Here is a 22,366-nt window from a genome sequence, read left to right on the forward strand (position 1 = left end):
CGAGGAGACGGTGCTGGGCTGGGTGGTGGAGGTGACGTTGGAGGGGACGGACGAGGAGACGGTGCTGGGATGGGTGGTGGAGGTGATGTTGGAGAGGACGGACGAGGAGACGGTTCTGGGAAGGGTGGTCGAGGTGACATTGGAGGGGACAGACGAGGAGACGGTGCTCGGCTGGGTCACCAAGGTGATGTTAGAGGGAACTGTTTCGGCTGTAGAGGACAGTATGGAGGTGATGGGTGAGGACACGGAGCTGGTCTCTGCCGTAGAGGAAGGGATGGGGGTGCTGGGGGAGGAGACAGAGCTGGTCTCTGTCATAGCGGACAGGATGGAGGTGCTGGGGGAAGAGACGGAGCTGGTCTCTGCCGTAGAGGATGGGATGGAGGTGCTGGGAGAGGAGACGGAGCTGGTCTCTGCCGTAGAGGACGGAATGGAGGTGCTGGAGGAGGACACGGAGCTGGTCTCTGACGAAGAGGACGGGATGGATGTGATGGGAGAGGAGACGGAGCTGGTCTCGGCTGTAGAGGACGGAATGGAGGTGCTGGGGGAGGAGACGGAGCTGGTCTCTGACGAAGAGGACGGGATGGATGTGATGGGAGAGGAGACGGAGCTGGTCTCGGCTGTAGAGGACGGGAAGGAGGTGCTCTGGGAGGAGACGGAGCTGGTCTCTGCAGTAGAGGATGGGATGGTGGTGCTGCGAGAGGAGACGGAGCTCGTCTCTGACGTAGAGGACGGAATGGAGGTGCTGTAAGAGGAGACGGAGCTGGTCTCTGCCGTAGAGGACGGGATGGAGGTGCTGGAGGAGGAGACGGAGCTGGTCTCTGCCGTAGAGGATGGGATGGAGGTGCTGGGGGAGGAGACGGAGCTGGTCTCTGCCGTAGAGGACGGGATGGAGGTGCTGGAGGAGGAGACGGAGCTGGTCTCTGCCGTAGAGGACGGGATGGAGGTGCTGGGGGAGGAGACGGAGCTGGTCTCTGCTGTAGAGGACGGGATGGAGGTGATGGGAGAGGAGACGGAGCTGGTCTCTGCCGTAGAGGACGGAATGGAGGTGCTGGGAGAGGAGACGTAGTTGGTCTCTGCCGTAGAGGACGGGATGGAGGTGGTCAGGGAGGAGACGGAGCTGGTCTCTGCCGTAGAGGATGGGATGGAGGTACTAGGGGAGGAGACGGAGCTGGTCTCTGCCGTAGAGGACAGGATGGAGGTGCTGGGTGAGGAGACGGAGCTGGTCTCTGCTGTAGAGGACGGGATGGAGGTGCTGGGGGAGGAGACGGAGCTGGTCTCTGCCGTAGAGGACGGGATGGAGATGCTGGGTGAGGAGACGGAGCTGGTCTCTGCCGTAGAGGACAGGATGGAGGTGCTGGGTGAGGAGACGGAGCTGGTCTCTGTCGTAGAAGATGGAATGGAGGTACTAGGGGAGGAGACGGAGCTGGTCTCTGCCGTAGAGGACAGGATGGAGGTGCTGGGTGAGGAGACGGAGCTGGTCTCTGCCGTAGAGGACGGGATGGAGGTGCTGGGGGAGGAGACGGAGCTGGTCTCTGCCGTAGAGGACGGGATGGAGATGGTGGTGGAGGAGACGGAGCTGGTCTCTGTCGTAGAGGACGGGATGGAGGTGCTGGAGGAGGAGACGGAGTTGGTCTCTGCCGTAGAGGACGGGATGGAGGTGCTGGGGGAGGAGACAGAGCTGGTCTCTGCCGTTGAGGACGGGATGGAGGTGCTGGGAGAGGAGACGGAGCTGGTCTCTGCCGTAGAGGACAGGATTGAGGTGATGGGGGAGGAGACAGATCTGGTCTTTGCCATAGACGACGGGACGGAGGTACTCTGGGAGGAGACGGAGCTGGTCTCTGCCGTAGAGGACGGGAAGGAGGTGCTCTGGGAGGAGACAGAGCTGGTCTCTGCCGTAGAAGACGGGATGGAGGTGCTGGAAGAGGAGACGGAGCTGGTCTCTGCAGTAGAGGACGGGATGGAGGTGCTGGGAGAGGAGACGGAGCTGGTCTCTGCTGTAGAGGACAGAATGGAGGTGCTGGGGGAGGAGACGGAGCTGGTCTCTGCCGTAGAGGACAGGATGGAGGTGCTGGGAGAGGAGACGGAGCTGGTCTCTGCCGTAGAGGACGGGATGGAGGTGCTGGGGGAGGAGACGGAGCTGGTCTCTGCCGTAGAGGACGGGATTGAGGTGATGGGGGAGGAGACGGAGCTGGTCTCTGCCGTAGAGGACAGGATGGAGGTGCTGGAGGAGGAGACGGAGCTGGTCTCTGCCGTAGAGAACGGGATGGAGGTGCTGGGGGAGGAGACGGAGCTGGTCTCTGCAGTAGAGGACGGGATGGAGGTGCTGGGAGAGGAGACTGAGCTGGTCTCTGCTGTAGAGGACAGAATGGAGGTGCTGGGGGAGGAGACGGAGCTGGTCTCTGCCGTAGAGGACAGGATGGAGGTGCTGGGAGAGGAGACGGAGCTGGTCTCTGCCGTAGAGGACGGGAAGGAGGTGCTCTGGGAGGAGACGGAGCTGGTCTCTGCCATAGAGGACGGGATGGAGGTGCTGGGGAAGGAGACGGAGCTGGTCTCTGCCGTAGAGGACGGGATGGAGGTGGTCAGGGAGGAGACGAAGCTGGTCTCGGCCGTAGAGGACGGGATGGAGATGCTGGTGGAGGAGACGGAGCTGGTCTCTGTCGTAGAGGACGGGATGGAGGTACTGGAGGAGGAGACAGAGCTGGTCTCTGCCGTAGAGGACGGGATGGAGGTGCTGGGGGAGGAGACGGAGCTGGTCTCTGCCGTAGAGGACAGGATGGAGGTGCTGGGGGAGGAGACGGAGCTGGTCTCTGCCGTAGAGGACGGGATGGAGGTGCTCTGGGAGGAGACGGAGCTGGTCTCTCCCGTAGAATACAAGATGGAGGTGCTGGGGGAGGAGACGGAGCTGGTCTCTGCCGTAGAGGACGGGATCGACGTGCTGGGGGAGGAGACGGAGCTGGTCTCTGCCGTAGAGTACGGGATGGATGTGATGGGAGAGGAGACAGAGCTGTTCTCGGCTGTAGAGGACGGAATGGAGGTGCTGGGGGAGGAGACGGAGCTCGTCTCTGCCGTAGAGGACGGGATGGAGGTGCTGTAAGAGGAAACGGAGCTGGTCTGTGCCGTAGAGTACGGGATGGAGGTGCTGGAGGAGGAGACGGAGCTGGTCTCTGCCGTAGAGGACGGGATGGAGGTGCTGGGGAAGGAGACGGAGCTGGTCTCTGCCGTAGAGGACGGGATGGAGGTGGTCAGGGAGGAGACGGAGCTGGTCTCGGCCGTAGAGGACGGGATGGAGATGCTGGTGGAGGAGACGGAGCTGGTCTCTGTCGTAGAGGACGGGATGGAGGTGCTGGAGGAGGAGACAGAGCTGGTCTCTGCCGTAGAGGACGGGATGGAGGTGCTGGGGGAGGAGACGGAGCTGGTCTCTGCCGTAGAGGACAGGATGGAGGTGCTGGGAGAGGAGACGGAGCTGGTCTCTGCCGTAGAGGACGGGATGGAGGTGCTCTGGGAGGAGACGGAGCTGGTCTCTCCCGTAGAATACAAGATGGAGGTGCTGGGGGAGGAGACGGAGCTGGTCTCTGCCGTAGAGGACGGGATCGACGTGCTGGGGGAGGAGACGGAGCTGGTCTCTGCCGTAGAGTACGGGATGGATGTGATGGGAGAGGAGACAGAGCTGTTCTCGGCTGTAGAGGACGGAATGGAGGTGCTGGGGGAGGAGACGGAGCTGGTCTCTGCCGTAGAGGACGGGATGGAGGTGCTGTAAGAGGAAACGGAGCTGGTCTGTGCCGTAGAGTACGGGATGGAGGTGCTGGAGGAGGAGACGGAGCTGGTCTCTGCCGTAGAGGACGGAATGGAGGTGCTGGGAGAGGAGACGTAGCTGGTCTCTGCCGTAGAGGACGGGATGGAGGTGGTCAGGGAGGAGACGGAGCTGGTCTCTGCCGTAGAGGATGGGATGGAGGTGCTGGGGGAGGAGACGGAGCTGGTCTCTGCCGTAGAGGAGAGGATGGAGGTGCTGGGTGAGGAGACGGAGCTGGTCTCTGCTGTAGAGGACGGGATGGAGGTGCTGGGGGAGGAGACGGAGCTGGTCTCTGCCGTAGAGGACGGGTTGGAGATGCTGGTAGAGGAGTCGGAGCTGGTCTCTGTCGTAGAGGACGGGATGGAGGTGCTGGGGGAGGAGACGGAGCTGGTCTCTGCCATAGAGGACGGGATGGAGGTGCTGGGAGAGGAGACGGAGCTGGTCTCTGCCATAGAGGACGGGATGGAGGTGCTGGGGGAGGAGACGGAGCTGGTCTCTGCAGTAGAGGATGGGATGGAGGTGCTGGGGGAGGAGACGGAGCTGGTCTTTGCCGTAGAGGACAATATGGAGGTGCTGGTAAAGGAGACGGAGCTGGTCTCTGCCATAGAGGACGGGATGGATGTGATGAGGGAGGAGACGGAGCTGGTCTCTGCTTTAGAGGACGGGATGGAGGTGCTGGGGGAGGAGACGGAGCTGGTCTCTGCCCTAGAGGACGGGATGGAGGTGCTGGGGGAGGAGACGGAGCTGGTCTCTGCCGTAGAGGACGGGATGGAGGTACTGGAGAAGGAGACGGAGCTGGTCTCGGCGGTAGAGGACAGGATGGAGGTGCTGGGAAAGGAGACGGAGATGGTCTCTGCCGTAGAAGACGGGATGGAGGTGCTGGGAGAGGAGACGGAGCTGGTCTCTGCCGTAGAGGACGGGAAGGAGGTGCTCTGGGAGGAGACGGAGCTGGTCTCTGCCGTAGAGGATAGGATGGAGGTGCTGGGGGAGGAGACGGAGCTGGTCTCTGCCGTAGAGGACGGGATGGAGGTGGTCAGGGAGGAGACGGAGCTGGTCTCGGCCGTTGAGGACGGGATGGAGGTGCTGGAGGAGGAGACGGAGCTCGTCTCGGCCGTAGAGGACGGGATGGAGATGCTGGTGGAGGAGACGGAGCTGGTCTCTGTCGTAGAGGACGGGAAGGAGGTGCTGGAGGAGGAGACGAAGCTGGTCTCTGCCGTAGAGGACGGGATGGAGGTGCTGGGGGAGGAGACGGAGCTGGTCTCTGCAGTAGAGGACGGGATGGAGGTGCTGGGAGAGGAGACGGAGCTGGTCTCTGCTGTAGAGGACAGAATGGAGGTGCTGGGGGAGGAGACGGAGCTGGTCTCTGCCGTAGAGGACAGGATGGAGGTGCTGGGAGAGGAGACGGAGCTGGTCTCTGCCGTAGAGAACGGGATGGAGGTGCTGGGGGAGGCGACGGAGCTGGTCTCTGCAGTAGAGGACGGGATGGAGGTGCTGGGAGAGGAGACTGAGCTGGTCTCTGCTGTAGAGGACAGAATGGAGGTGCTGGGGGAGGAGACGGAGCTGGTCTCTGCCGTAGAGGACAGGATGGAGGTGCTGGGAGAGGAGACGGAGCTGGTCTCTGCCGTAGAGGACGGGAAGGAGGTGCTCTGGGAGGAGACGGAGCTGGTCTCTGCCATAGAGGACGGGATGGAGGTGCTGGGGAAGGAGACGGAGCTGGTCTCTGCCGTAGAGGACGGGATGGAGGTGGTCAGGGAGGAGACGGAGCTGGTCTCGGCCGTAGAGGACGGGATGGAGATGCTGGTGGAGGAGACGGAGCTGGTCTCTGTCGTAGAGGACGGGATGGAGGTGCTGGAGGAGGAGACAGAGCTGGTCTCTGCCGTAGAGGACGGGATGGAGGTGCTGGGGGAGGAGACGGAGCTGGTCTCTGCCGTAGAGGACAGGATGGAGGTGCTGGGGGAGGAGACGGAGCTGGTCTCTGCCGTAGAGGACGGGATGGAGGTGCTCTGGGAGGAGACGGAGCTGGTCTCTCCCGTAGAATACAAGATGGAGGTGCTGGGGGAGGAGACGGAGCTGGTCTCTGCCGTAGAGGACGGGATCGACGTGCTGGGGGAGGAGACGGAGCTGGTCTCTGCCGTAGAGTACGGGATGGATGTGATGGGAGAGGAGACAGAGCTGTTCTCGGCTGTAGAGGACGGAATGGAGGTGCTGGGGGAGGAGACGGAGCTCGTCTCTGCCGTAGAGGACGGGATGGAGGTGCTGTAAGAGGAAACGGAGCTGGTCTGTGCCGTAGAGTACGGGATGGAGGTGCTGGAGGAGGAGACGGAGCTGGTCTCTGCCGTAGAGGACGGAATGGAGGTGCTGGGAGAGGAGACGTAGCTGGTCTCTGCCGTAGAGGACGGGATGGAGGTGGTCAGGGAGGAGACGGAGCTGGTCTCTGCCGTAGAGGATGGGATGGAGGTGCTGGGGGAGGAGACGGAGCTGGTCTCTGCCGTAGAGGAGAGGATGGAGGTGCTGGGTGAGGAGACGGAGCTGGTCTCTGCTGTAGAGGACGGGATGGAGGTGCTGGTAGAGGAGTCGGAGCTGGTCTCTGTCGTAGAGGACGGGATGGAGGTGCTGGAGGAGGAGACGGAGCTGGTCTCTGTCGTAGAGGACGGGATGGAGGTGCTGGAGGAGGAGACGGAGCTGGTCTCTGTCGTAGAGGACGGGATGGAGGTGCTGGGGGAGGAGTCGGAGCTGGTCTCTGCCGTAGAGGATAGGATGGAGGTGCTGGGGGAGGAGACGGAGCTGGTCTCTGCCGTAGAGGACGGGATGGAGGTGGTCAGGGAGGAGACGGAGCTGGTCTCGGCCGTTGAGGACGGGATGGAGGTGCTGGAGGAGGAGACGGAGCTGGTCTCTGCCGTAGAGGACAGGATTGAGGTGATGGGGGAGGAGACGGAGCTGGTCTCTGCCGTAGAGGACGGGAAGGAGGTGATGGGTGAGGAGACGGAGCTGGTCTTTGCCGTAGACGACGGGATGGAGATGCTGGGGGAGGAGACGGAGCTGGTCTCTGCCATAGAGGACGGAATGGAGGTGCTGGGAGAGGAGACGGAGCTGGTCTCTGCCGTAGAGGACGGGATGGAGGTGGTCAGGGAGGAGACGGAGCTGGTCTCTGTCGTAGGGGATGGGATGGAGGTACTAGGGGAGGAGACGGAGCTAGTCTCTGCCGTAGAGGACAGGATGGAGGTGCTGGGTGAAGAGACGGAGCTGGTCTCTGCTGTAGAGGACGGGATGGAGGTGCTGGGGGAGGAGACGGAGCTGGTCTCTGCCGTAGAGGACGGGATGGAGATGCTGGTGGAGGAGACGGAGCTGGTCTCTGTCGTAGAGGATGGAATGGAGGTACTAGGGGAGGAGACGGAGCTGGTCTCTGCCGTAGAGGACAGGATGGAGGTGCTGGGTGAGGAGACGGAGCTGGTCTCTGCTGTAGAGGACGGGATGGAGGTGCTGGGGGAGGAGACGGAGCTGGTCTCTGCTGTAGAGGACGGGATGGAGATGCTGGTGGAGGAGACGGAGCTGGTCTCTGTCGTAGAGGACGGGATGGAGGTGCTGGAGGAGGAGACGGAGTTGGTCTCTGCCGTAGAGGACGGGATGGAGGTGCTGGGGGAGGAGACAGAGCTGGTCTCTGCCGTTGAGGACGGGATGGAGGTGCTGGGAGAGGAGACGGAGCTGGTCTCTGCCGTAGAGGACAGGATTGAGGTGATGGGGGAGGAGACAGATCTGGTCTTTGCCATAGACGAGGGGATGGAGGTGCTGGGGGAGGAGACGGAGCTGGTCTCTGCCATAGAGGACGGGATGGAGGTGCTGGAGGAGGAGACGGAGCTGGTCTCTGCCGTAGACGACGGAATGGAGGTGCTGGGAGAGGAGACGTAGCTGGTCTCTGCCGTAGAGGACGGGATGGAGGTGGTCAGGTAGGAGACGGAGCTGGTCTCTGCCGTAGAGGATGGGATGGAGGTACTAGGGGAGGAGACGGAGCTGGTCTCTGCCGTAGAAGACAAGATGGAGGTGCTGGGGGAGGAGACGGAGCTGGTCTCTGCCATAGAGGACGGGTTGGAGATGCTGGTGGAGGAGTCGGAGCTGGTCTCTGTCGTAGAGGACGGGATGGAGGTGCTGGAGGAGGAGACGGAGCTGGTCTCTGCCATAGAGGACGGGATGGGGGTGCTGGGGGAGGAGACGGAGCTGGTCTCTGCCGTTGAGGACGGGATGGAGGTGCTGGGAGAGGAGACGGAGCTGGTCTCTGCCATAGAGGACGGGATGGAGGTGCTGGGGGAGGAGACGGAGCTGGTCTCTGCCATAGAGGACGGGATGGAGGTGCTGGGAGAGGAGACGGAGCTGGTCTCTGCCATAGAGGACGGGATGGAGGTGCTGGGGGAGGAGACGGAGCTGGTCTCTGCAGTAGAGGATGGGATGGAGGTGCTGGGGGAGGAGACGGAGCTCGTCTCTGCCATAGAGGACGGGATGGAGGTGCTGGGAGAGGAGACGGAGCTGGTCTCTGCAGTAGAGGATGGGATGGAGGTGCTGGGGGAGGAGACGGAGCTGGTCTTTGCCGTAGAGGACAATATGGAGGTGCTGGTAAAGGAGACGGAGCTGGTCTCTGCCGTAGAGGACGGGATGGATGTGATGAGGGAGGAGACGGAGCTGGTCTCTGCTTTAGAGGACGGGATGGAGGTGCTGGGGGAGGAGACGGAGCTGGTCTCTGCCGTAGAGGACGGGATGGAGGTGCTGGGGGAGGAGACGGAGCTGGTCTCTGCCGTAGAGGACGGGATGGAGGTACTGGAGGAGGAGACGGAGCTGGTCTCGGCCGTAGAGGACAGGATGGAGGTGCTGGGAAAGGAGACGGAGATGGTCTCTGCCGTAGAAGACGGGATGGAGGTGCTGGGAGAGGAGACGGAGCTGGTCTCTGCCGTAGAGGACGGGAAGGAGGTGCTCTGGGAGGAGACGGAGCTGGTCTCTGCCGTAGAGGATAGGATGGAGGTGCTGGGGGAGGAGACGGAGCTGGTCTCTGCCGTAGAGGACGGGATGGAGGTGGTCAGGGAGGAGACGGAGCTGGTCTCGGCCGTTGAGGACGGGATGGAGGTGCTGGAGGAGGAGACGGAGCTGGTCTCGGCCGTAGAGGACGGGATGGAGATGCTGGTGGAGGAGACGGAGCTGGTCTCTGTCGTAGAGGACGGGATGGAGGTGCTGGAGGAGGAGACGGAGCTGGTCTCTGCCGTAGAGGACGGGATGGAGGTGCTGGGGGAGGAGACGGAGCTGGTCTCTGCCGTAGAGGACAGGATGGAGGTGCTGGGGGAGGAGACGGAGCTGGTCTCTGCTGTAGAGGACGGGATGGAGGTGCTCTGGGAGGAGACGGAGCTGGTCTCTGCCGTAGAAGACAAGATGGAGGTGCTGGGGGAGGAGACGGAGCTCGTCTCTGGCGTAGAGGACGGGATCGAGGTGCTGGGGGAGGAGACGGAGCTTGTCTCTGCCGTTGAGGACGGGATGGATGTGATGGGAGCGGAGAGGGAGCTGGTCTCAGCTGTAGAGGACGGAACGGAGATGCTGGGGGAGGAGACGGAGCTCGTCTCTGCCGTAGAGGACGGGATGGAGGTGCTGTAAGAGGAGACGGAGCTGGTCTCTGCCGTAGAGGACGGGATGGAGGTGCTGGTGGAGGAGACGGAGCTGGTCTCTGCCGTAGAGGACGGAATGGAGGTGCTGGAGGAGGAGACGGAGCTGGTCTCTGCTGTAGAGGACAGAATGGAGGTGCTGGGGGAGGAGACGGAGCTGGTCTCTGCCGTAGAAGACAGGATGGAGGTGCTGGGAGAGGAGACGGAGCTGGTCTCTGCAGTAGAGGATGGGATGGAGGTGCTGGGGGAGGAGACGGAGCTGGTCTCTGCCGTGGAGGACGGGATAGAGGTGGTCAGGGAGGAGACGGAGCTGGTCTCTGCCGTAGAGTACGGGATGGAGGTGCTGGGTGAGGAGACGGAGCTGGTCTCTGCCGTAGAGGACGGGTTGGAGATGCTGGTGGAGGAGTCGGAGCTTGTCTCTGTCGTAGAGGACGGGATGGAGGTGCTGGAGGAGGAGACGGAGCTGGTCTCTGCCGTAGAGAACGGGATGGAGGTGCTGGGTGAGGAGACGGAGCTGGTCTCTGCCGTTGAGGACGGGATGGAGGTGCTGGGAGAGTAGACGGAGCTGGTCTCTGCCGTAGAGGACAGGATTGAGGTGATGGGGGAGGAGACGGAGCTTGTCTTTGCCGTGGACAACGGGATGGAGGTGCTGGGGGAGGAGACGGAGCTGGTCTCTGCCGTAGAAGACAAGATGGAGGTGCTGGGGGAGGAGACGGAGCTGGTCTCTGCCGTAGAGGACAGGATCGAGGTGCTGGGGGAGGAGACGGAGCTGGTCTCTGCCGTAGAGGACGGGATGGAGGTGCTGGGGGAGGAGACGGAGCTGGTCTCTGCCGTAGAGGACAGGATGGAGGTGCTGGGGGAGGAGACGGAGCTGGTCTCTGCTGTAGAGGACGGGATGGAGGTGCTCTGGGAGGAGACGGAGCTGGTCTCTGCCGTAGAAGACAAGATGGAGGTGCTGGGGGAGGAGACGGAGCTCGTCTCTGGCGTAGAGGACGGGATCGAGGTGCTGGGGGAGGAGACGGAGCTTGTCTCTGCCGTTGAGGACGGGATGGATGTGATGGGAGCGGAGACGGAGCTGGTCTCAGCTGTAGAGGACGGAACGGAGATGCTGGGGGAGGAGACGGAGCTCGTCTCTGCCGTAGAGGACGGGATGGAGGTGCTGGGGGAGGAGACGGAGCTGGTCTCTGCCGTAGAGGACGGGATGGAGGTGCTGGGGGAGGAGACGGAGCTGGTCTCTGCCGTAGAGGACGGGATGGAGGTACTGGAGGAGGAGACGGAGCTGGTCTCGGCCGTAGAGGACAGGATGGAGGTGCTGGGAAAGGAGACGGAGATGGTCTCTGCCGTAGAAGACGGGATGGAGGTGCTGGGAGAGGAGACGGAGCTGGTCTCTGCCGTAGAGGACGGGAAGGAGGTGCTCTGGGAGGAGACGGAGCTGGTCTCTGCCGTAGAGGATAGGATGGAGGTGCTGGGGGAGGAGACGGAGCTGGTCTCTGCCGTAGTGGACGGGATGGAGGTGGTCAGGGAGGAGACGGAGCTGGTCTCGGCCGTTGAGGACGGGATGGAGGTGCTGGAGGAGGAGACGGAGCTGGTCTCAGCCGTAGAGGACGGGATGGAGATGCTGGTGGAGGAGACGGAGCTGGTCTCTGTCGTAGAGGACGGGATGGAGGTGCTGGAGGAGGAGACGGAGCTGGTCTCTGCCGTAGAGGACGGGATGGAGGTGCTGGGGGAGGAGACGGAGCTGGTCTCTGCCGTAGAGGACAGGATGGAGGTGCTGGGGGAGGAGACGGAGCTGGTCTCTGCTTTAGAGGACGGGATGGAGGTGCTCTGGGAGGAGACGGAGCTGGTCTCTGCCGTAGAAGACAAGATGGAGGTGCTGGGGGAGGAGACGGAGCTCGTCTCTGGCGTAGAGGACGGAATCGAGGTGCTGGGGGAGGAGATGGAGCTTGTCTCTGCCGTTGAGGACGGGATGGATGTGATGGGAGCGGAGAGGGAGCTGGTCTCAGCTGTAGAGGACGGAACGGAGATGCTGGGGGACGAGACGGAGCTCGTCTCTGCCGTAGAGGACGGGATGGAGGTGCTGTAAGAGGAGACGGAGCTGGTCTCTGCCGTAGAGGACGGGATGGAGGTGCTGGTGGAGGAGACGGAGCTGGTCTCTGCCGTAGAGGACGGAATGGAGGTGCTGGAGGAGGAGACGGAGCTGGTCTCTGCTGTAGAGGACAGAATGGAGGTGCTGGGGGAGGAGACGGAGCTGGTCTCTGCCGTAGAAGACAGGATGGAGGTGCTGGGAGAGGAGACGGAGCTGGTCTCTGCAGTAGAGGATGGGATGGAGGTGGTCAGGGAGGAGACGGAGCTGGTCTCTGCCGTAGAGTACGGGATGGAGGTGCTGGGTGAGGAGACGGAGCTGGTCTCTGCCGTAGATGACGGGTTGGAGATGCTGGTGGAGGAGTCGGAGCTTGTCTCTGTCGTAGAGGACGGGATGGAGGTGCTGGAGGAGGAGACGGAGCTGGTCTCTGCCGTAGAGAACGGGATGGAGGTGCTGGGTGAGGAGACGGAGCTGGTCTCTGCCGTTGAGGACGGGATGGAGGTGCTGGGAGAGTAGACGGAGCTGGTCTCTGCCGTAGAGGACAGGATTGAGGTGATGGGGGAGGAGACGGAGCTTGTCTTTGCCGTGGACAACGGGATGGAGGTGCTGGGGGAGGAGACGGAGCTGGTCTCTGCCGTAGAAGACAAGATGGAGGTGCTGGGGGAGGAGACGGAGCTGGTCTCTGCCGTAGAGGACAGGATCGAGGTGCTGGGGGAGGAGACGGAGCTGGTCTCTGCCGTAGAGGACGGGATGGAGGTGCTGGGGGAGGAGACGGAGCTGGTCTCTGCCGTAGAGGACAGGATGGAGGTGCTGGGGGAGGAGACGGAGCTGGTCTCTGCTGTAGAGGACGGGATGGAGGTGCTCTGGGAGGAGACGGAGCTGGTCTCTGCCGTAGAAGACAAGATGGAGGTGCTGGGGGAGGAGACGGAGCTCGTCTCTGGCGTAGAGGACGGGATCGAGGTGCTGGGGGAGGAGACGGAGCTTGTCTCTGCCGTTGAGGACGGGATGGATGTGATGGGAGCGGAGACGGAGCTGGTCTCAGCTGTAGAGGACGGAACGGAGATGCTGGGGGAGGAGACGGAGCTCGTCTCTGCCGTAGAGGACGGGATGGAGGTGCTGTAAGAGGAGACGGAGCTGGTCTCTGCCGTAGAGGACGGGATGGAGGTGCTGGTGGAGGAGACGGAGCTGGTCTCTGCCGTAGAGGACGGAATGGAGGTGCTGGAGGAGGAGACGGAGCTGGTCTCTGCTGAAGAGGACAGAATGGAGGTGCTGGGGGAGGAGACGGAGCTGGTCTCTGCCGTAGAAGACAGGATGGAGGTGCTGGGAGAGGAGACGGAGCTGTTCTCTGCAGTAGAGGATGGGATGGAGGTGCTGGGGGAGGAGACGGAGCTGGTCTCTGCCGTGGAGGACGGGATGGAGGTGGTCAGGGAGGAGACGGAGCTGGTCTCTGCCGTAGAGTACGGGATGGAGGTGCTGGGTGAGGAGACGGAGCTGGTCTCTGCCGTAGAGGACGGGTTGGAGATGCTGGTGGAGGAGTCGGAGCTTGTCTCTGTCGTAGAGGACGGGATGGAGGTGTTGGAGGAGGAGACGGAGCTGGTCTCTGCCGTAGAGAACGGGATGGAGGTGCTGGGTGAGGAGACGGAGCTGGTCTCTGCCGTTGAGGACGGGATGGAGGTGCTGGGAGAGGAGACGGAGCTGGTCTCTGCCGTAGAGGACAGGATTGAGGTGATGGGGGAGGAGACGGAGCTTGTCTTTGCCGTGGACGACGGGATGGAGGTGCTGGGGGAGGAGACGGAGCTGGTCTCTGCTGTAGAGGACAGAATGGAGGTGCTGGGGGAGGAGACGGAGCTGGTCTCTGCAGTAGAGGATGGGATGGCGGTGCTGGGGGAGGAGACGGAGCTGGTCTCTGCCGTAGAGGACGGGATGGAGGTGGTCAGGAAGGAGACGGAGCTGGTCTCGGCCGTAGAGGACGGGATGGAGGTGCTGGGGGAGGAGACGGAGCTGGTCTCTGCAGTAGAGGATGGGATGGCGGTACTGGAGGAGGAGACGGAGCTGGTCTCTGTCGTAGAGGACAGGATGGAGGTGCTCTGGGAGGAGACGTAGCTGGTCTCTGCCGTAGAGGACGGGATGGAGGTGCTGGGAGAGGAGACGGAGCTGGTCTCTGCCGTAGAGGACAGGATGGAGGTGCTGGGAGAGGAGACGGAGCTGGTCTCTGCTGTAGAGTACGGGAAGGAGGTGCTCTGGGAGAAGACGGAGCTGGTCTCTGCCATAGAGGACGGGATGGAGGTGCTGGGAGAGGAGACGGAGCTGGTCTCTGCAGTAGAGGATGGGATGGAGGTGCTGGGGGAGGAGACGGAGCTGGTCTCTGCCGTAGAGGACAATATGGAGGTGCTGGTAAAGGAGACGGAGCTGGTCTCTGCCGTAGAGGACGGGATGGAGGTGCTGGGGGAGGAGATGGAGCTGGTCTCTGCCGTAGAGGACGGGATGGAGGTACTGGAGGAGGAGACGGAGCTGGTCTCGGCCGTAGAGGACAAGATGGAGGTGCTGGGAAAGGAGACGGAGATGGTCTCTGCCGTAGAGGACGGGATGGAGGTGGTCAGGGAGGAGACGGAGCTGGTCTCTGCCGTAGAGGATAGGATGGAGGTGCTGGTGGAGGAGACGGAGCTGGTCTCTGTCGTAGAGGACGGGATGGAGGTGCTGGAGGAGGAGACGGAGCTGGTCTCTGCCGTAGAGGACGGGATGGAGGTGCTGGGGGAGGAGACGGAGCTGGTCTCTGCCGTAGAGGACAGGATGGAGATGCTGGGGGAGGAGACGGAGCTGGTCTCTGCCATAGAGGACGGGTTGGAGATGCTGGTGGAGGAGTCGGAGCTGGTCTCTGTCGTAGAGGACGGGATAGAGGTGCTGGAGGAGGAGACGGAGCTGGTCTCTGCCGTAGAGGACGGGATGGAGGTGCTGGGGGAGGAGACGGAGCTGGTCTCTGCCGTAGAGGACGGGATGGAGGTGCTGGTAGAGGAGACGGAGCTGGTCTCTGCCGTAGAGGACGGGATGGAGGTACTGGAGGAGGAGACGGAGCTGGTCTCGGCCGTAGAGGACAGGATGGAGGTGCTAGGAGAGGAGACGGAGCTGGTCTCTGCCGTAGAAGACGGGATGGAGGTGCTGGGAGAGGAGACGGAGCTCGTCTCTGCAGTAGAGGATGGGATGGAGATGCTGGTAGAGGAGACTGAGCTGGTCTCTGCTGTAGAGGACAGAATGGAGGTGCTGGGGGAGGAGACGGAGCTGGTCTCTGCCGTAGAGGACGGGATGGAGGTGCTGGGAGAGGAGACGGAGCTGGTCTCTGCCGTAGAGGACGGGAAGGAGGTGCTCTGGGAGGAGACGTAGCTGGTCTTTGCCGTAGACGACGGGATGGAGGTGCTGGGGGAGGAGACGGAGCTGGTCTCTGCTGTAGAGGACAGAATGGAGGTGCTGGGGGAGGAGACGGAGCTGGTCTCTGCCGTAGAAGACGGGATAGAGGTGCTGGGGGAGGAGACGGAGCTGGTCTCTGCTGTAGAGGACGGGATGGAGGTGCTGGGGGAGGAGACGGAGCTGGTCTCTGCCGTAGAGGACGGGTTGGAGATGCTGGTGGAGGAGTCGGAGCTGGTCTCTGTCGTAGAGGACGGGATGGAGGTGCTGGGGGAGGAGACGGAGCTGGTCTCTGCAGTAGAGGACGGGATGGAGGTGCTGGGGGAGGAGACGGAGCTGGTCTCTGCTGTAGAGGACAGAATGGAGGTGCTGGGGGAGGAGACGGAGCTGGTCTCTTCCGTAGAGGACGGGATGGAGGTACTGGAGGAGGAGACGGAGCTGGTATCGGCCGTAGAGGACAGGATGGAGGTGCTGGGAGAGGAGACGGAGCTGGTCTCTGCCGTAGAGGACGGGAAGGAGGTGCTCTGGGAGGAGACGGAGCTGGTCTCTGCCGTAGAAGACGGGATCGAGGTGCTGGGAGAGGAGACGGAGCTGGTCTCTGCAGTAGAGGACGGGATGGAGGTGCTGGGAGAGGAGACTGAGCTGGTCTCTGCTGTAGAGGACAGAATGGAGGTGCTGGGGGAGGAGACGGAGCTGGTCTCTGCCGTAGAGGACAGGATGGAGGTGCTGGGAGAGGAGACGGAGCTGGTCTCTCCCATAGAGGACGGGATGGAGGTGCTGGGGGAGGAGACAGAGCTGGTCTCTGCCGTAGAGGACGGGTTGGAGATGCTGGTGGAGGAGTCGGAGCTGGTCTCTGTCGTAGAGGACGGGATGGAGGTGCTGGAGGAGGAGACGGAGCTGGTCTGTGGCGTAGAGGACGGGATGGAGGTGCTGGGGGAGGAGACGGAGCTGGTCTCTCCCGTAGAGGACGGGATGGAGGTGATGGGGGAGGAGACGGAGCTGGTCTCTGCCGTAGAGGAGGGGATGGAGGTACTGGGGGAGGAGACGGAGCTGGTCTCTGCAGTAGAGGACGGGATGGAGGTGCTGGGGGAGGAGACGGAGCTGGTCTCTGCCGTAGAGGACGGGATGGAGGTGCTGGGGGAGGAGACGGAGCTGGTCTCTGCCGTAGAGGACGGAATGGATGTGCTGGGAGAGGAGACGTAGCTGGTCTCTGCCGTAGAGGACGGGATGGAGGTGGTCAGGGAGGAGACGGAGCTGGTCTCTGCCGTAGAGGACGGGATGGAGGTACTAGGGGAGGAGACGGAGCTGGTCTCTGCCGTAGAGGACAGGATGGAGGTGCTGGGTGAGGAGACGGAGCTGGTCTCTGCTGTAGAGGACGGCATGGAGGTGCTGGGGGAGGAGACGGAGCTGGTCTCTGCCGTAGAGGACGGGTTGGAGATGCTGGTGGAGGAGTCGGAGCTGGTCTCTGTCGTAGAGGACGGGATGGAGGTGCTGGAGGAGGAGACAGAGCTGGTCTCTGCCGTAGAGGACGGGATGGAGGTGCTGGGGGAGGAGACGGAGCTGGTCTCTGCCGTAGAGGACGGGAAGGAGGTGCTCTGGGAGGAGACGGAGCTGGTCTCTGCCGTAGAAGACGGGATGGAGGTGCTGGGAGAGGAGACTGAGCTGGTCTCTGCTGTAGAGGACAGAATGGAGGTGCTGGGGGAGGAGACGGAGCTGGTCTCTGCCGTAGAGGACGGGATGGAGGTGCTGGGAGAGGAAACGGAGCTGGTCTCTGCTGTAGAGGACGGGATGGAGGTGCTCTGGGAGGAGACGGAGCTGGTCTCTGCCGTAGAAGACAAGATGGAGGTGCTGGGGGAGGAGACGGAGCTGGTCTCTGCCGTAGAGGACGGGATCGAGGTGCTGGGGGAGGAGACGGAGCTGGTCTCTGCCGTTGAGGACGGGATGGATGTGATGGGAGCGGAGACGGAGCTGGTCTCAGCTGTAGAGGACGGAATGGAGGTGCTGGGGGAGGAGACGGAGCTCGTCTCTCCCGTAGAGGACGGGATGGAGGTGCTGTAAGAGGAGACGGAGCTGGTCTCTGCCGTAGAGGACGGGATGGAGGTGCTGGAGGAGGAGACGGAGCTGGTCTCTGCCGTAGAGGACGGAATGGAGGTGCTGGAGGAGGAGACGGAGCTGGTCTCTGCTGTAGAGGACGGAATGGAGGTGCTGGGGGAGGAGACGGAGCTGGTCTCTGCCGTAGAAGACAGGATGGAGGTGCTGGGAGAGGAGACGGAGCTGGTCTCTGCAGTAGAGGATGGGACGGAGGTGCTGGGGGAGGAGACGGAGCTGGTCTCTGCCGTAGAGGACGGGATGGAGGTGGTCAGGGAGGAGACGGAGCTTGTCTCTGCCGTAGAGTACGGGATGGAGGTGCTGGGTGAGGAGACGGAGCTGGTCTCTGCCGTAGAGGACGGGTTGGAGATGCTGGTGGAGGAGTCGGAGCTGGTCTCTGTCGTAGAGGACGGGATGGAGGTGCTGGAGGAGGAGACGGAGCTGGTCTCTGCTGTAGAGGACGGGATGGAGGTGCTGGGTGAGGAGACGGAACTGGTCTCTGCCGTTGAGGACGGGATGGATGTGATGGGAGCGGAGACGGAGCTCGTCTCAGCTGTAGAGGACGGAACGGAGATGCTGGGGGAGGAGACGGAGCTCGTCTCTGCCGTAGAGGACGGGATGGAGGTGCTGGTGGAGGAGACGGAGCTGGTCTCTGCCGTAGAGGACGGAATGGAGGTGCTGGAGGAGGAGACGGAGCTGGTCTCTGCTGAAGAGGACAGAATGGAGGTGCTGGGGGAGGAGACGGAGCTGGTCTCTGCCGTAGAAGACAGGATGGAGGTGCTGGGAGAGGAGACGGAGCTGTTCTCTGCAGTAGAGGATGGGATGGTGGTGCTGGGGGAGGAGACGGAGCTGGTCTCTGCCGTGGAGGACGGGATGGAGGTGGTCAGGGAGGAGACGGAGCTGGTCTCTGCCGTAGAGTACGGGATGGAGGTGCAGGGTGAGGAGACGGAGCTGGTCTCTGCCGTAGAGGACGGGTTGGAGATGCTGGTGGAGGAGTCGGAGCTTGTCTCTGTCGTAGAGGACGGGATGGAGGTGTTGGAGGAGGAGACGGAGCTGGTCTCTGCCGTAGAGAACGGGATGGAGGTGCTGGGTGAGGAGACGGAGCTGGTCTCTGCCGTTGAGGACGGGATGGAGGTGCTGGGAGAGGAGACGGAGCTGGTCTCTGCCGTAGAGGACAGGATTGAGGTGATGGGGGAGGAGACGGAGCTTGTCTTTGCCGTGGACGACGGGATGGAGGTGCTGGGGGAGGAGACGGAGCTGGTCTCTGCTGTAGAGGACAGAATGGAGGTGCTGGGGGAGGAGACGGAGCTGGTCTCTGCAGTAGAGGATGGGATGGCGGTGCTGGGGGAGGAGACGGAGCTGGTCTCTGCCGTAGAGGACGGGATGGAGGTGGTCAGGAAGGAGACGGAGCTGGTCTCGGCCGTAGAGGACGGGATGGAGGTGCTGGGGGAGGAGACGGAGCTGGTCTCTGCAGTAGAGGATGGGATGGCGGTACTGGAGGAGGAGACGGAGCTGGTCTCTGTCGTAGAGGACAGGATGGAGGTGCTCTGGGAGGAGACGTAGCTGGTCTCTGCCGTAGAGGACGGGATGGAGGTGCTGGGAGAGGAGACGGAGCTGGTCTCTGCCGTAGAGGACAGGATGGAGGTGCTGGGAGAGGAGACGGAGCTGGTCTCTGCTGTAGAGTACGGGAAGGAGGTGCTCTGGGAGGAGACGGAGCTGGTCTCTGCCATAGAGGACGGGATGGAGGTGCTGGGAGAGGAGACGGAGCTGGTCTCTGCAGTAGAGGATGGGATGGAGGTGCTGGGGAAGGAGACGGAGCTGGTCTCTGCCGTAGAGGACAATATGGAGGTGCTGGTAAAGGAGACGGAGCTGGTCTCTGCCGTAGAGGACGGGATGGATGTGATGAGGGAGGAGACGGAGCTGGTCTCTGCTTTAGAGGACGGGATGGAGGTGCTGGGGGAGGAGACGGAGCTGGTCTCTGCCGTAGAGGACGGGATGGAGGTGCTGGGGGAGGAGATGGAGCTGGTCTCTGCCGTAGAGGACGGGATGGAGGTACTGGAGGAGGAGACGGAGCTGGTCTCGGCCGTAGAGGACGGGATGGAGGTACTGGAGGAGGAGACGGAGCTGGTCTCGGCCGTAGAGGACAAGATGGAGGTGCTGGGAAAGGAGACGGAGATGGTCTCTGCCGTAGAGGACGGGAAGGAGGTGCTCTCGGAGGAGACGGAGCTGGTCTCTGCCGTAGAAGACGGGATGGAGGTGCTGGGAGAGGAGACGGAGCTGGTCTCTGCCGTAGAGGACGGGATGGAGGTGGTCAGGGAGGAGACGGAGCTGGTCTCAGCCGTTGAGGACGGGATGGAGGTGCTGGAGGAGGAGACGGAGCTGGTCTCGGCCGTAGAGGACGGGATGGAGATGCTTGTGGAGGAGACGGAGCTGGTCTCTGTCGTAGAGGACGGGATGGAGGTGCTGGAGGAGGAGACGGAGCTGGTCTCTGCCGTAGAGGACGGGATGGAGGTGCTGGGGGAGGAGACGGAGCTGGTCTCTGCCGTAGAGGACAGGATGGAGGTGCTGGGGGAGGAGACGGAGCTGGTCTCTGCCATAGAGGACGGGTTGGAGATGCTGGTGGAGGAGTCGGAGCTGGTCTCTGTCGTAGAGGACGGGATAGAGGTGCTGGAGGAGGAGACGGAGCTGGTCTCTGCCGTAGAGGACGGGATGGAGGTGCTGGGGGAGGAGACGGAGCTGGTCTCTGCCGTAGAGGACGGGATGGAGGTGCTGGTAGAGGAGACGGAGCTGGTCTCTGCCGTAGAAGATGGGATGGAGGTGCTGGGAGAGGAGACGGAGCTGGTCTCTGCAGTAGAGGATGGGATGGAGGTGCTGGTAGAGGAGACTGAGCTGGTCTCTGCTGTAGAGGACAGAATGGAGTTGCTGGGGGAGGAGACGGAGCTGGTCTCTGCCGTAGAGGACGGGATGGAGGTGCTGGGAGAGGAGACGGAGCTGGTCTCTGCCGTAGAGGACGGGAAGGAGGTGCTCTGGGAGGAGACGGAGCTGGTCTCTGCTGTAGAGGACGGGATGGAGGTGCTGGGGGAGGAGACGGAGCTGGTCTCTGCCGTAGAGGACGGGTTGGAGATGCTGGTGGAGGAGTCGGAGCTGGTCTCTGTCGTAGAGGACGGGATGGAGGTGCTGGGGGAGGAGACGGAGCTGGTCTCTGCCGTAGAGGACGGGATGGAGGTGCTGGGGGAGGAGACGGAGCTGGTCTCTGCCGTAGAGGACGGGATGGAGGTGCTGGGGGAGGAGACGGAGCTGGTCTCTGCCGTAGAGGACGGGATGGAGGTGCTGGGGGAGGAGACGGAGCTGGTCTCTGCCGTAGAGGACGGAATGGATGTGCTGGGAGAGGAGACGTAGCTGGTCTCTGCCGTAGAGGACGGGATGGAGGTGGTCAGGGAGGAGACGGAGCTGGTCTCTGCCGTAGAGGACGGGATGGAGGTGCTGGGGGAGGAGACGGAGCTGGTCTCTGCCGTAGAAGACGGGATGGAGGTGCTGGGAGAGGAGACGGAGCTGGTCTCTGCCGTAGAAGACGGGATGGAGGTGCTGGGAGAGGAGACGGAGCTGGTCTCTGCCGTAGAAGACGGGATGGAGGTGCTGGGGGAGGAGACGGAGCTGGTCTCTGCAGTAGAGGACGGGATGGAGGTGCTGGGGGAGGAGACGGAGCTGGTCTCTGCTGTAGAGGACAGAATGGAGGTGCTGGGGGAGGAGACGGAGCTGGTCTCTGCCGTAGAGGACGGGATGGAGGTGCTGGAGGAGGAGACGGAGCTGGTCTCTGCCGTAGAGGACAGGATGGAGGTGCTGGGAGAGGAGACGGAGCTGGTCTCTGCCATAGAGGACGGGAAGGAGGTGCTCTGGGAGGAGACGGAGCTGGTCTCCGCCATAGAGGACGGGATTGAGGTGCTGGGAGAGGAGACGGAGCTGGTCTCTGCAGTGGAGGAAGGGATGGAGGTGCTGGGGGAGGAGACGGAGCTGGTCTCTGCCGTAGAGGACGGGATGGAGGTGCTGGTAGAGGAGACGGAGCTGGTCTCTGCCGTAGAAGACGGGATGGAGGTCCTGGGAGAAGAGACGGAGCTGGTCTCTGCAGTAGAGGATGGGATGGAGGTGCTGGGAGAGGAGACTGAGCTGGTCTCTGCTGTAGAGGACAGAATGGAGGTGCTGGGGGAGGAGACGGAGCTGGTCTCTGCCGTAGAGGACGGGATGGAGGTGCTGGGAGAGGAGACGGAGCTGGTCTCTGCTGTAGAGGACGGGATGGAGGTGCTCTGGGAGGAGACGGAGCTGGTCTCTGCCGTAGAAGACAAGATGGAGGTGCTGGGGGAGGAGACGGAGCTGGTCTCTGCCGTAGAGGACGGGATCGAGGTGCTGGGGGAGGAGACGGAGCTGTTCTCTGCCGTTGAGGACGGGATGGATGTGATGGGAGCGGAGACGGAGCTGGTCTCAGCTGTAGAGGACGGAATGGAGGTGCTGGGGGAGGAGACGGAGCTCGTCTCTCCCGTAGAGGACGGGATGGAGGTGCTGTAAGAGGAGACGGAGCTGGTCTCTGCCGTAGAGGACGGGATGGAGGTGCTGGAGGAGGAGACGGAGCTGGTCTCTGCCGTAGAGGACGGAATGGAGGTGCTGGAGGAGGAGACGGAGCTGGTCTCTGCTGTAGAGGACAGAATGGAGGTGCTGGGGGAGGAGACGGAGCTGGTCTCTGCCGTAGAAGACAGGATGGAGGTGCTGGGAGAGGAGACGGAGCTGGTCTCTGCAGTAGAGGATGGGATGGAGGTGCTGGGGGAGGAGACGGAGCTGGTCTCTGCCGTAGAGGACGGGATGGAGGTGGTCAGGGAGGAGACGGAGCTTGTCTCTGCCGTAGAGTACGGGATGGAGGTGCTGGGTGAGGAGACGGAGCTGGTCTCTGCCGTAGAGGACGGGTTGGAGATGCTGGTGGAGGAGTCGGAGCTGGTCTCTGTCGTAGAGGACGGGATGGAGGTGCTGGAGGAGGAGACGGAGCTGGTCTCTGCTGTAGAGGACGGGATGGAGGTGCTGGGTGAGGAGACGGAACTGGTCTCTGCCGTTGAGGACGGGATGGAGGTGCTGGGAGAGGAGATGGAGCTGGTCTCTGCCGTAGAGGACAGGATTGAGGTGATGGGGGAGGAGACGGAGCTTGTCTTTGCCATGGACGATGGGATGGAGGTGCTGGGGGAGGAGACGGAGCTGGTCTCTGCTGTAGAGGACAGAATGGAGGTGCTGGGGGAGGAGACGGAGCTGGTCTCTGCAGTAGAGGATGGGATGGCGGTGCTGGGGGAGGAGACGGAGCTGGTCTCTGCCGTAGAGGATGGGATGGAGGTG

The 22,366-nt window shown here is 62.7% G+C and overlaps 1 protein-coding gene across 1 annotated transcript; it reads right to left on the minus strand.

Annotated features, from left to right (window-relative positions):
- Nucleotides 1-1,405: 1,405 nt before the first annotated feature.
- On the minus strand, nucleotides 1,406-20,919 carry LOC142005617 (uncharacterized). Its single transcript, XM_074982896.1, has 14 exons — nucleotides 20,876-20,919; nucleotides 17,608-17,827; nucleotides 15,445-15,481; nucleotides 14,603-14,744; nucleotides 12,742-12,880; nucleotides 11,811-11,934; nucleotides 11,446-11,630; nucleotides 10,982-11,271; nucleotides 9,778-9,889; nucleotides 4,837-5,430; nucleotides 3,424-3,498; nucleotides 2,461-2,601; nucleotides 1,802-1,908; nucleotides 1,406-1,430 (listed from the first exon to the last, which is right to left on the minus strand). The coding sequence occupies exons 1-14, from the start codon at nucleotides 20,917-20,919 to the stop codon at nucleotides 1,406-1,408; spliced, it is 2,235 nt and encodes a 744-aa protein (XP_074838997.1).
- Between the last annotated feature and the right edge of the window lie 1,447 nt (nucleotides 20,920-22,366).

This window comes from Carettochelys insculpta, chromosome 34 (assembly GCF_033958435.1).
Source record: "Carettochelys insculpta isolate YL-2023 chromosome 34, ASM3395843v1, whole genome shotgun sequence".
NCBI lineage: Eukaryota > Metazoa > Chordata > Testudines > Carettochelyidae > Carettochelys > Carettochelys insculpta.